Below are 13,454 nucleotides of genomic sequence, written 5' to 3'. Positions count from 1 at the left end.
TGGATGAATAAGAAACAAGAAATCCAAATATATGTCGACAAAAACGGCATGCACAATTTCTACAACTCAAATAAAGCTATCTATGGCCCTAGAAGTCACTCCATCACCCCCATGAAAACAGCCCATGGTCTGACTCACTTGAAGGACCAAAACCAGATCCTGATGAGGTGGGCTGACCACTTTGAAGCACTACTCAATCAGCACTCTCCTACAGACCACTCCATCCTGGAAGAACTGCCTGTCCGTCCACCCATTCAAGACTTCAACCATTTGCCAACCTTCCAGGAGGTGTTATCAGCTCTTCGTTACCTCAAGAACAACAAGACCCCTGGTGCTGACAACTACTTAAGAAGGGAGGTTACTTCTGCACCAGAACGGTCCACCAGTGCATCACTGAGGTTTGGGACCTGGAGATTGTCCCCTCAACAGTGGAGGGATGGAAACATTGTCACCATCTATAAGAACAAGGGTGACAAGTTCATCTGCGGCAACAGCCGGGGGATATCCCTTCTGGCAGTGGCCGGCAAGTTCGTGGCCAAGGTGATGCTACACATGCTGGTGAACAACATCACATAGGAACTGCTGCCAGAGTCACAATGCAGCTTCAAAAAGAACAGGAGACGGTCAACATGATACTCGCGGCACAGCAACTCCAGGAGATGTACCGTGAACAACATCAGGTCCTTTTCATGACCTTTGTCGACCTCTCCAAGGCCTTCAACACTGTGAGCAGGGAACTACTATGGGGCATTCTACTCAAATGTGGCTGTCCAGACAAATGTGTCAACATCCTTTGCCAGTTCCATGATGGGATGATGGTTCCAATGGCCATAGGAGGGCAAGAGTCATTGCCCTTTGGAGTAAGCATCAGTGTGAGACAGGGATGTGCGATGGCACTGGTACTCTTTAACAATTTCCACCTATGTGTCACCCAGCTTTTTCACAAAGTTGCGGTGTACTTCAGACTGGATGGAAATCTATTCAACATAAGGAGGCCCCAAGTGACCACCAAGGTTTTGACGGAGCGGTTTCTTGAGCTGCAGTATGTTGATGACTGTGCTCTTGTGGCCCACACTTCAGAAGACCTTCAGTCTATCCTTGTAGCATCTATGAGGGTCTATAGCAGGATGGGACTGTCTATCAACACCACCAAGACAGAGGTGGTCTGCCAATGGAGATCCGGCCCTCCACCCACCATGCCTGTCTTCACCATTGAACATAAATCACTGACAATAGTCCCGTCCTTCAAATACCCGGGCAGCATCCTCTCAGGGGGCTGCAGCATCGACCTCGAAATTCAAAATAGGATCAACAAGCATTTGCTGCCTTCGGGAAACTCAGACGCAGGGTCTTCCAAAACAGAGGTCTCCACCTCCACACCACAATCACCGTCTATATAGCCGTTTGCATCACCAAACTTCATTACAGCTGTGAAAACTGGGTAATTTACAGTCGCCACAACAAACAGCTTGAGCGATTCCACATAAGACATTCTGGGAATCACCTGGTGCAACCGTGTGCCCTATACAGAAATACTTGCTAAGACCAACTGCAAGAGCATGGAGGCCATGGTCACCCAGCACCAACTGCGCAGGCTTAGGCATTTCATTAGAATGTCTCAGGAGCGCTTGCCAGCGAAAATCCTGTACGGCCAGATACATCTTGACCGGCGATCTGCAGGGGGGCAGATGAAGCACTACAAGGACCAGCTAAAAACATTGCTGAAGCAATGCAACATCAAATCCACAGACCTGGAGGATGCTGCTGTCGACCGTTCCACCTGGCGGAAGCTCTGCCAGGCCGGTGAACAGAGGTGGGAGGAGGAGAGGGGCACAGAGAGCAAAAACAGCTCAGGAGACAAACAACCATGCCTGCCCCCTGCCAACACAGACTGCATATGCCCCATCTGCAATACAGTTTGGGGATCTCAGATTGGACTCCACAGTCAAAGAATTCACTGTTAACTCAGAAGTGGAAGTCATCATCAGATACGATGGACTACCATAAGCAAGTCATTGGCTAACTAATCTCTAGTCATGTGATAGTCCTAAACCATCTCACTCAACCAGCTCTCTCTCTCTCTCTCTCTCTCTCTCTCTCTCTCTCTCTCTCTCTCTCTCTCTCTCTCTCTCTCTCTCTCTCTCTCTCTCTCTCTCTCTCTCTCTCTCTCTCTCTCTCTCTCTCTCTCTCTCTCTCTCTCTCTCTCTCTCTCTCTCCCTCTCTCTCTCAGAGTGTTTGCGCCCTCGTTTGCCCTTCCTCCATTTCAGTGACTCATCATGTTGAGTGTCAAAGTGTCTCGCCAGCCAGCCTGTGTCTTTACTATTCTGTTAAATCTCCAGACTTAAGAAGATGATCTGTGGAGTGCATCTAATCCAAGGTGATTTGGCTAAATGGTATGTGTGTGGGTGTGCATGCGTGCGTGCACGTAGACTGCATTGTTTATCAGCATCCCTCATGTGGTGCCTGTCTCTCCACTTCTCTCTCTCCTCCCACACCAACAGATACCATAAGTATATTAATACATTCATTAGAAAGCTTTACTCACATGTTCTTAAGACTGGTGAGATCTGACTTTTAGCTCTGTAAACTCCACATAGAGAAATAACTAAAAGTAGATAGAAAGTCTTTACTTCTTAGTTCATAATCAGAGTTGGAGAAATATGACTAAATCCCAACCAAAATGATTGACCTTGGAGTAGCCTTTCTGATTGGGCCTAGAGTATGAGGGGCATATTTTTATTTGACCAGGTAAGTTGACTGAGAACACATTCTCATTTACAGCAACGACCTGGGGAATAGTTACAGGGGAGAGATGAATGAGCTGTAAACTGGGGATGATTATGGGGACTGTGATGGTATGAGAGCCAGATTGGGAAATTAGCCAGGACCCCAGGGTCTTACAATAAGTGCCATGAGATCTTCAGTGACCAGAGAGAGTCAGGACACCCATTTAATATCCCATCCGAAAGACAGCACCCTACACAAGAGATGTTTTCTTAGACCAGAGGAAAGGGTGCCTCCTACTGGCCCTCCAACACCCTCTCCCATCCAGGTCCAACGCTGCTTAACTTCAGAAGCAAGCCAACAGTGGGATGCAGGGTGGTATTCTGCTGACAAATGTTGATAGAGCCACCAGCAGCCAATCTTTGTAAAGATGTGTGTTCTTCTGTGTTCCTACATGTTACCAGACAGTCGAGGCAGGTTGAAGACTCTTAAATCACAATCCTCCTGGACCCTTTTTTTCTCCCTAAATCCTCAGCTTGCACTGTCATATGTCATAGAAACGATTAGCTTACCAGGGTGCATTCCTTTTACAATTCTATCCTCATCCCTTCTCCTCTCCCCCTCTGCCCTGGTTCTCTCCTTCCTCCCCTCCCCTCTTCTGATACTCAATCTCTCTCTCCATCTCCCTCTTTCCATCTCTCTTTCGCAATCTGTGACTGTAATGTTCCTGAAGAGAGCACAGTTTGTCAGGCTGAATCAGACAGATAAGCTGGGGGTGGAGTAAGCGGCTGAGAGTAGTGCATTAATCCTCCCCCCTCACAAACACCCCTCCCCCTGCGGGGATGTATAGCACGCAAACACACATGAACACATAGGGTTATAGTGCATGTGACCACATGGATGGTCATTAAAACTGGAACCCTGCAGATCCCCTCTATTCCAAACAGAAACACTACACACAAATACTAAACAAACACACAGACGCACTCATAAAACCCACAGAAATGACACAGACACATGCCGACCTCTTCTGTATCCCTGTCTCAGGCCTGACACTGACAGATACCTCTCATTCTCTAATCAGACAGTGAAACAATGTGGTCTTATTTAGGCCCAGGACAGCCAAAAATGTGATTTACCTGTGTTTTGAGGTTGGAATAATACTGTGAAATTGTGAAAATTATGATAATGCCTTTTGAAAAGCCTGCCTGAATTTCAGCCTGTTTGGGTGAGATGTCCTAGCAAAATTGTTGCTTGAGAAATTGCCCTTTGCTAAAAAGCTATTTTTGTTTCTTTTTATATAAATATTTTTTACTTTTTACCCCTTTTTCTCCCCAATTTTTTGATATATCCAAATTGGTAGTTACAGTCTTATTCCATCACTGCAACTCACGTACATACTTGGGAGAGGCGAAGGACGAGAGCCATGCGTCATCCGAAACATTGCCCTGTCAAGTCGCACTGGTTCTTGACACACTGCTCGCTTAACCCGGAAACCAGCCGCACCAATGTGTCGGAGGATCACAGTACACCTGGTGACCGTGTCAGCGTGCATGGGCCCGGCCCGCCACAGTTGTCGCTAGAGTGTGATGGGACATCTGGCCAAACCCTCCCCTAGCCCGGACGATGCTGGACCAAATGTGTCTCTCGGTCACGGCCGGCTGCGACACAGCCCAGGATCGAATCCAGATCTGTAGTGACACATCAAGCACTGCAGTACCTTAGACTGCTGCGCCACTCTGGAGGACCCTTTTCTTAACCATTTTAATTAAAAACAATCACAGTAAGGTGCTTATTTATTACCCAGAAATTATTTGATGTTGGGATAAAAATGGCTGCAAATACACAGATTTCAGGAGAGCTGTGAAATCTGAGCCCCATGAATTATAAATACAACAACCAGAAACAAGGCGCCCGCAGACACCCTCTCGTGTGTGTATGTCCATGTCTCTGTAGACTACCACAGAAGACTAACAGAGACAGCTTCCATATCTAACAGAGAAGGGTTCCATGAAAAAGAAACGTCCTCACTGTCAACTGTTTATTTTCAGCAAACTTAACATGCAAATATTTTTATGAACATAACAAGATTCAACAACTGAGATATAGACTGAACAAGTTCCACAGACGTGTGACTAACAGAAATGGAATAATAATGTGTCCCTGAACAAAGGGGGAGTCAAAATCAAACAGTCAGTCAGTATCTGGTGTGGCCACCAGCTGCATTAAGTACTGCAGTGCATCTCCTCCTCATGGACCATATTTGCCAGTTCTTGCTGTGAGATGTTACCCCACTCCTCCACCAAGGCACCTGCAAGTTCCCAGACATTTTTTGGGGGGGGGAATGGCCCTAGCCCTCACCCTCCGATCCAACAGGTCCCAGACGTGCTCAATGGGATTGAGATCCGGGCTCTTCGCTGGCCATGGCAGAACACTGACGTTCCTGTCTAGCAGGAAATCACACAAAGAACGACCTGTATGGCTGGTGGCATTGTCATGCTGGAGGGTCATGTCAGGACGAGCCTAAAGGAAGGGTACCACATGAGGGAGGACGATGTCTAACCTGTAACGCACAGCGTTGAGATTGCCTGCCATGACAACGAGCTCAGTCTGACGATGCTGTGACACACCGCCCCAGACCATGACGGACCCTCTACCTCCAAATCGATCCCACTTCCAGAGTACAGGCCTTGGTGTAACGCTCATTCCTTCAACGATAAATACAAATCCGACCATCACCCCTGGTGAGACAAAACCGCGACTCGTCAGTGAAGAGCATTTTTTTACTGTCCTGTCTGGTCCAGCGACGGTGGGTTTGTGCCCATAGACGACATTGTTGCCGGTGTTGTCTGGTGAGGACCTGCCTTACAACAGGCCTACAAGCCCTCATTCCAGCCTCTCTCAGCCTATAGTGGACAGCCTGAGCACTGATGGAGGGATTGTGCGTTCCTGGTGTATCTCGGGAAGTTGTTGTTGCCATCCTGTACCTGTTCCGCAGGTGTGATGTCCGTCCTGTTTCCCTTTAGCGCTGTCTTAGGCTTCTCACGGTACGGACATTGCAATTCATTGCCCTGGCCACATCTGCCGTCCTCATAACTCCTTGCAGCATGCCTAAGGCTCGTTTACGCAGATGAGCAGGGACCCTGGGCATTTTTCTTTTGGTGTTTTTAGAAAGGCCTCTTTCGTGTCCTAAGTTTTCATAACCGTGACCTTAATTGCCTACAGTCTAAGCTGTTAGTGTCTTAACGAACGTTCCACAGGTGCATGTTCATGAATTGTTTATGGTTCATTGAACAAGCATGGGGAAACAGTGTTTAAACCCTTTACAATAAAGATCTGTGAAGTTATTTGGATTTCTACAAATTATCTTTGAAAGAGAGGGTCCTGAAAAAGGGACATTTGTTTTTTTGCTGAGTTTAGCTTATGCATAAAGCTGCAGAGTGCGTTAATCAAACATATAAAACATCACCCCCTGCTGCCTGCCTGCTTATGCTTTTACCTCGTTTTACGGAGGCAACATTCCAATATGCTGCTCCAAATGAATCCTCATGTCTATTCCATGCTCAACATCATCATCATTATCATCATCAGCCGAGTCGTAAGTCATTCCCTGGAAGTAGTACATTAGAGGGCGGGAACATCCCATACCTGGTTTTTAAAGTTACAGAATAATGAATGATAGGAGCAGTCTAAAGAAAGACTGGACTGCCTGTGCAAACAAGTTATAAGGCTACAGTCTAACTACCTAAATATATCCTTCTGGGTTAGCTCCACTGTGGAGCCACTGAGACTTTGTTACTTCCCATTATTTACGTGTCTGTGCTCACGCTCTCTTTCTCTATCCCTCTCTTTTCCTGCCTTTCCATCTCAGCCACTCTATCTTTGTCATTCTCTGTCTCTCTCTGTTGGTGTTGTATCTCTCTCTGTCTGGCTGCCTCTCTCTCAACTTCCCTTTTCTATTTTTTTTCTCTCCCTTTCTCCCTTTCTCACTCCTAAGCCCCTGTCCCTGCCTTTCTCCCTCCTTCTCACTCTGTTCCTTACACTCCCTCCCTCCAGATCACTGCCAATACAGTAGGCATTACAGACATCACAGACACAGATGTTAGAGACCATTCCTCAGAACTAACCTCAACCCCAGCCATTCATAGGCTACTCTACATAACTTGTATGTACACCAATATACAGTGCCGTGAAAAAGTATTTGCCCCCTCTGTGATTTTCTCTATTTTTGATACCGAATGTTATCCGATCTTCAACCAAAACCTAATATTAGATAAAGGGAACCTGAGTTTACAAATAACTAACAAAAATTGATACTTATTTTATTCATTCAAAAGTTATGCAACGTCCAATTACCTTGTGTGAAAAAGTAATTGCCCCCTTACACACAATAACTGCAATGACTGCAACCAAATGCTTCCTGTAGTTGTTCATCAGTCTCTCACATCGCTGTGGAGGAATTTTGGCCCACTATTCCAAGCAGAACTGCTTTAACTCCGCGACATTTGTGGGTTTTCAAGCATGACCTGCTCATTTCAAGTCTTGCTCATTTCAAGTCTTGCCACAACATTTCAAAAGGGATTAGGTCTGGACTTTGACTAAGCCATTCCAAAACGTATAATTAGTTGCTTTTAAACCATTTTTATGTAGACTTGATTGTGTGTTTTGGATAATCCAGGCCCTGAGGCAGCAAAGCATCCCCAAACCATCACACTACCACCATCACGACCACCGCATTTAACCATGGAAAGAGGTCTGGGAATATGGCTGAATATAAACAGCGTAGTTATTCCCTCCACAAGGCAATCAAACAAGCGAAATGCTGATACAGATACAAAGTGGAGTCCCAATTTAATGGCTCAGACACGAGACGTATGTGGCAGGGTCTACAGGAAATCACAGACTACAAAAAGAAAACCACGGACACCGACATCACACTTCCAGACAAACTAAACACCTTCTTTACCCGCTTTGAGGATAATACAGTGCAACCGTCGCGGTCCGCTAACAAGAACTACGCCCCCCCCCCTCTCCTTCTCTGTGGCCGATGTGAGTAAAACATTTAAACGCATTAACCCTCGCAAGGCTGCTGGCCCAGAGCATCCCTAGCCGCGTCCTCAGAGCATGCGCAGACCAGCTGGCTGGTGTGTTTACGAACATATTCAATCGCTTCCTATCCCAGTCTGTTGTCCCCACATGCTTCAAGATGGCCACCATTGTTCCTGTACCCAAGATGGCAAAGATAACTGTACTAAATGACTACTGCCCCGTAGCACTCACTTCTGTCATCATGAAGTGTTTTGAGAGACTAGTCAAGGATCATATCACCTCCATCTTACCAGCCATCCTCGACCCACTTCAGTTTGCATACCGCCCTAACAGGTTCACAGACGATGCAATCGCCATCACACTGCCCTATCCTATCTGGACAAGAGGATGACCTATGTAAGAATGCTGTTCATTGACTACAGCTCAGCATTCAACACCATAGTACCCTCCAAGCTCATCATCAAGCTGGAGGCCCTGGGCCTCAACAACGCCCTGTGCAATTGGGTCCTGGACTTTCTGACGGCCGCCCCCAGGTGGTGAAAGTAGGAAACAACATCTCCACCTAGCTGACCCTCAACACTGGGGCCCCACATGGGTGCATGCTCAGCCCCCTCCTGTATTCCCTCACCCACGACTGTGTGGCCATGCCGCCTCCAACTCAAATCATCAAGTTTGCAGACGACACAACAGTAGTGGGCTTGATTACCAACAACGATGAGACAGCCTACGGGGAGGAGGTGAGGGCACTCAGAGTGTGGTGTCATGAAAACAACCTCTCAGTCAATGTCAACAAAACAAAGGAGATGATTGTGGACTTCAGGAAACAGCATAGGGAGGACCCCACTATCCACATAGAAGGGACAGCAGTGGAGAAAGTGGAAAGTTCCTCAGCGTACACATCAACGACAAACTGAAATGGTCCACCCACACAGACAGTGTGGTGAAGAAGGCGCAACAGAAATTTGGCTTGTCACCCAAAACCCTTACTATTTTCCACAGGTCCACAATCAAGAGCATCCTGTCGGACTGTATCACAGCCTGGTACAGCAACTGCTCCGCCCACAACCGCAAGGCTCTTCAGAGTGTGGTGCGGTCTGCACAACGCATCACCGGGGTCAAACTACCTGCCCTCCAGGAAACCTACAGCACCCGATGTCACAAGAAGGCCAAAAAGATCAAAGACAACAACCACCCGAGCCACTGCCTGTTCACCCTGCTATTATCCAGAAGCCGAGGTCAGTACAGGTGCATCAAAGCTGGGACCGAGAGATTGAAAAACAGCTTCTATGTCAAGGCCATCAGACTGTTAAACAGCCACCACTAACTCAGAGAGGCTGCTGCCTACATTGAGACCCAATCACTGGACACTTTAATAAATGGATCACTAGTCACTTTAAATAATGCCACTTTAATAATGTTTACATATCTTCCATTACTCATATCACATGTATATACTGTATTTTATACCATCTATTGCACCTTGCCTTTGCCGCTCGGGCATCGCTCATCCGTATACAGTGGGGCAAAAAAGTATTTAGTCAGCCACCAATTGTGCAAGTTATCCCACTTAAAAAGACGAGATAGGCCTGTAATTTTCATCATAGGTACACTTCAACTATGACAGACAAAATTAGAAAAAAATCCAGAAAATCACATTGTAGGATTTTTTATGAATTTATTTGCAAATTATGGTGGAAAATAAGTATTTGGTCAATAACAAAAGTTTATCTCAATACTTTGTTATATACCCTTTGTTGGCAATGACAGAGGTCAAACGTTTTCTGTAAGTCTTCACAAGGTTTTCACACACTGTTGCTGGTATTTTGGCCCATTCTTCCATGCAGATCTCCTCTAGAGCAGTGATGTTTTGGGGCTGTTGCTGGGCAACACAGACTTTCAACTCCCTCCAAAGATTTTCTATAGGGTTGAGATCTGGAGACTGGCTAGGCCACTCCAGGACCTTGAAATGCTTCTTACGAAGCCACTCCTTCGTTGCCCAGGAGGTGTGTTTGAGATCATTGTCTTGCTGAAAGACACAGCCAGTTTCATCTTCAATGAAAGACCCAGTTTCATCTTCAATGCCCTTGCTGATGGAAGGAGGTTTTCACTCAAAATCTCACGATACATGACCCCATTCATTCTGTAGGATCTGTAGGATTTGAGTACCTGGCGGCGTAGTGTGTTACTGATGGTAGGCTTTGTTACTTTGGTCCCAGCTCTCTGCAGGTCATTCACTAGGTCCCCCCGTGTGGTTCTGGGATTTTTTCTCACTGTTCTTGTGATCATTTTGACCCCACGGGGTGAGATCTTGCGTGGAGCCCCAGATCAAGGGAGATTATCAGTGGTCTTGTATGTCTTCCATTTCCTAATAATTGCTCCCACAGTTGATTTCTTCAAACCAAGCTGCTTACCTATTGCAGATTCAGTCTTCCCAGCCTGGTGCAGGTCTACAATTTTGTTTCTGGTGTCCTTTGACAGCTCTTTGGTCTTGGCCATAGTGGAGTTTGGAGTGGGACTGTTTGAGGTTGTGGACAGGTATCTTTTATACTGATAACAAGTTCAAACAGGTGCCATTAATACAGGTAATGAGTGGAGGACAGAGGAGCCTCTTAAAGAAGAAGTTACAGCTCTGTGAGAGCCAGAAATCTTGCTTGTTTGTAGGTGACCAAATACTTATTTTCCACCATAATTTGCAAATAAATTCATAAAAAATCCTACAATGTGATTTTCTGGATTTTTTTTTCTTCATTTTGTCTGTCATAGTTGAAGTGTACTTATGATGAAAATTACAGGCCTCTCTCATCTTTTCAAGTGGGAGAACTTGCACAATTGGTGGCTGACTAAATACTTTTTTTGCCCCACTGTATGTACATATTCTCATTCACCCCTTTTTAGATGTGTGTGTATTAGGTAGTTGTTTAGGTAGTTAGATTATTTGTTAGATATTACTGCACTGTAGGAACCAGAAGCACAAGCATTTCGCTACACTCGCATCTGCTAACCATGTGTATGTGACCAATACAATTTGATTTGATTTGTAAACCATGCTTGACCGTTGGTATGAGGTTCTAACTTTGAAATGCAGTGTTTGGTTTTCGCCAGGCATAACGCGACCCATGTCATCCAAAAAGTTATACTTTTGACTCATCTGTCCATAGTACATTTTCCAAGAGTCTTGATGATCATCCAGGTGCTTCCTGGCAAACTTGAGTAAACTTTTTGGACGAGATGGGTCCCATTATACCTGGCGAAAATCAAACACTGCATTCCTTAGTAAGAACCTCATACCAACGGTCAAGCATGGTGGTGGTAGTGTGATGGTTTGGGGATACTTTACTGCTTCAGGACTTGGACAACTTGCCTTAATAGAAGGAACCATGAATTCTGCTCTGTATCAGAGGATTCTACAGGAGAATGTCAGGCCATTTGTCTGTGAGCTGAAGCGCAGCTGGGTCATGCAGCAAGACAATGATGCAAAACACACAATTAAAATGCTTAAAAAGCAACGAATTCAGACCTAATGCCAATTGAGATGTTGAAAATCAGGGGGCAAATACTTGTTCACGGCATTGTACATTATATGCAATATATCCGCATTTTTAGAAAAAAAGGTGCTATCTAGAACCGAAAATGGTTCTTCGGCTGTCCACATAGGAGAACCCTTTTTGGTTCCAGATATAACCCTTTTGAGTTCATGTAGAGCCCTTTACGCAGAGGGTTCTGCACGGAACCCAAAAGAGTACTACTGTACCTTGAACCAAAAAGGGTTCTCCAACGGGGACAGCCGAAGAACGCATATGTAACCCTTTTTTCTAAGATTGTAAATGCATATCGCACCTTCCCCAGCTATCCTCCATCTCTATGGAGACCAACACGATGGAAAAGGCTTCATTCACAGACGTTTTAGCCTATTTCTTCCTGCTGTTGACCAACAGTCCTGTGGTCACAAAGGTCATGACATTTAATATGAATTCATGAGGGTCGATCAAATGTTGCTGACTGTCCCCAGTCTATAACACAGAGTAGACTGTAGTCTCTCCTCATATTGGAGTAAAGGCTCCTATACATATCTATCCAACTACCGCCATCCATCAAACCCTGCAAATGTGAAATCTTCCATAAAGGACAGCCTCTCACAGTCACAGAGAACAGTGTGAATATTCTTAGTCTGAGGTAGTGTCTGTCTGTCTACCATTGTGCACTGCCCTTCCCCTTTCTCTCAGTCTCTCTCACTCACTTTCTTCCATCTCTCTCTCTCTCTCATTGATGAAATGGGAGCTGCTCAGCAGATGATTCATATCATATTCACGTTGTCCTCACCGTGTTTGTTCCACAGACATAGACATAGTTAATAACATACAAGTCTTTAGGCAGACAGACTGATGTGGAGGGGCTCAAGCTGTTGCAGAGGGAGTAGAGCGAGAGCGAGAGACAGAGAGAGGGACTTGTTCTGCTTTTGGACAGTCTGAGAGTCTCATCCTCCTAACTCAAGATGAGCCTCCTCAACAAGCTAGAATCAGGGACGGGCAACTCCCGTCCTCAGGGGGCCTGATTGGTGTCACACTTTTGCCCCAGACCCAGCTAACACACATGACCAATAATCAACTAACCCGGATCTTTAGTTTAGAACGCAATGACTTTAAATCAGCTGTGTTTGCTTGGGATGTGGAAAAAATGTGGCCCCCGCGGACTGGAGTTGCCTATCCCTGGGCTAGATGGTTTCCTATGTTGGTGTAATGGAGAGGGGTATATTTGTAAAGCAAGACAGAGACAGGGCCTACCCTCTCCACGTTGTCTCATTGATGTCTGTGAACCAACGCTGGTGGAAATAGAATAGATCTTACCATGATGTAGTGTCTCTGCATCTCTGTCTTCTCACTGGCCAGCTTCTCACACTCCAGTTTCAGGCTGCAGAGAAAGAAGGAAAACACACACACACGTGTCAACAAACTGATCTAAGGCAGGATCTACCCTGCTGCAGCTCAACCTGAATCTCTCCTTTGTGTCAAAGCTGAAAAAGGTTATGGGTCTAGATCAATTAGACAGAGAGACCATTGGGATCCAGGCTGCAGTGGGAGAACAATACTAGTTTCAACACACTGTTCACTGCTGTGACCGAGAGAGTTATGGCCATGAGTATTCAGCTCATGGTGTTTTTTTTTATTTATTTCACCTTTATTTAACCAGGTAGGCTAGTTGAGAACAAGTTCTCATTTGCAACTGCGACCTGGCCAAGATAAAGCATAGCAGTGTGAACAGACAACACAGAGTTACACATGGAGTAAACAATTAACAAGTCTATAACAGTAGAAAAAAAAGAGAGTCTATATACATTGTGTGCAAAAGGCATGAGGAGGTAGGCGAATAATTACAATTTTGCAGATTAACACTGGAGTGATAAATGATCAGATGGTCAGATACAGGTAGAGATATTAGTGTGGCAAAAAAGCAGAAAAGTAAATAAATAAAAACAGTATGGGGATGAGGTAGGTAAAAATGGGTGGGCTATTTACCGATAGACTATGTACAGCTGCAGCGATTGGTTAGCTGCTCAGATAGCAGATGTTTGAAGTTGGTGAGGGAGATAAAAGTCTCCAACTTCAGCGATTTTTGCAATTCGTTCCAGTCACAGGCAGCAGAGAACTGGAACGAAAGGCGCCAAATGGGGTGTTGGCTTTAGG

The 13,454-nt window shown here is 45.6% G+C and overlaps 1 protein-coding gene across 4 annotated transcripts in view; it reads right to left on the bottom strand.

Moving 5' to 3' along the window:
- LOC135556502 (transducin-like enhancer protein 4) overlaps window positions 1-13,454 on the bottom strand; it is a 96,639-nt gene that overhangs the window by 66,085 nt on the left and 17,100 nt on the right. For all 4 annotated transcript variants that reach the window (XM_064989759.1, XM_064989761.1, XM_064989762.1 and 1 more), the window contains exon 3: window positions 12,618-12,681. In XM_064989759.1, the coding sequence (XP_064845831.1) occupies window positions 12,618-12,681 (64 nt within the window). The remainder of the gene's footprint in view (window positions 1-12,617; window positions 12,682-13,454) is intronic.

Source organism: Oncorhynchus masou, chromosome 15, assembly GCF_036934945.1.
Source record: "Oncorhynchus masou masou isolate Uvic2021 chromosome 15, UVic_Omas_1.1, whole genome shotgun sequence".
Lineage (NCBI taxonomy): Eukaryota > Metazoa > Chordata > Actinopteri > Salmoniformes > Salmonidae > Oncorhynchus > Oncorhynchus masou.
Note: the sequence above shows the minus strand (reverse complement) of the source record. Positions and strands in the feature narration are given on the sequence as shown.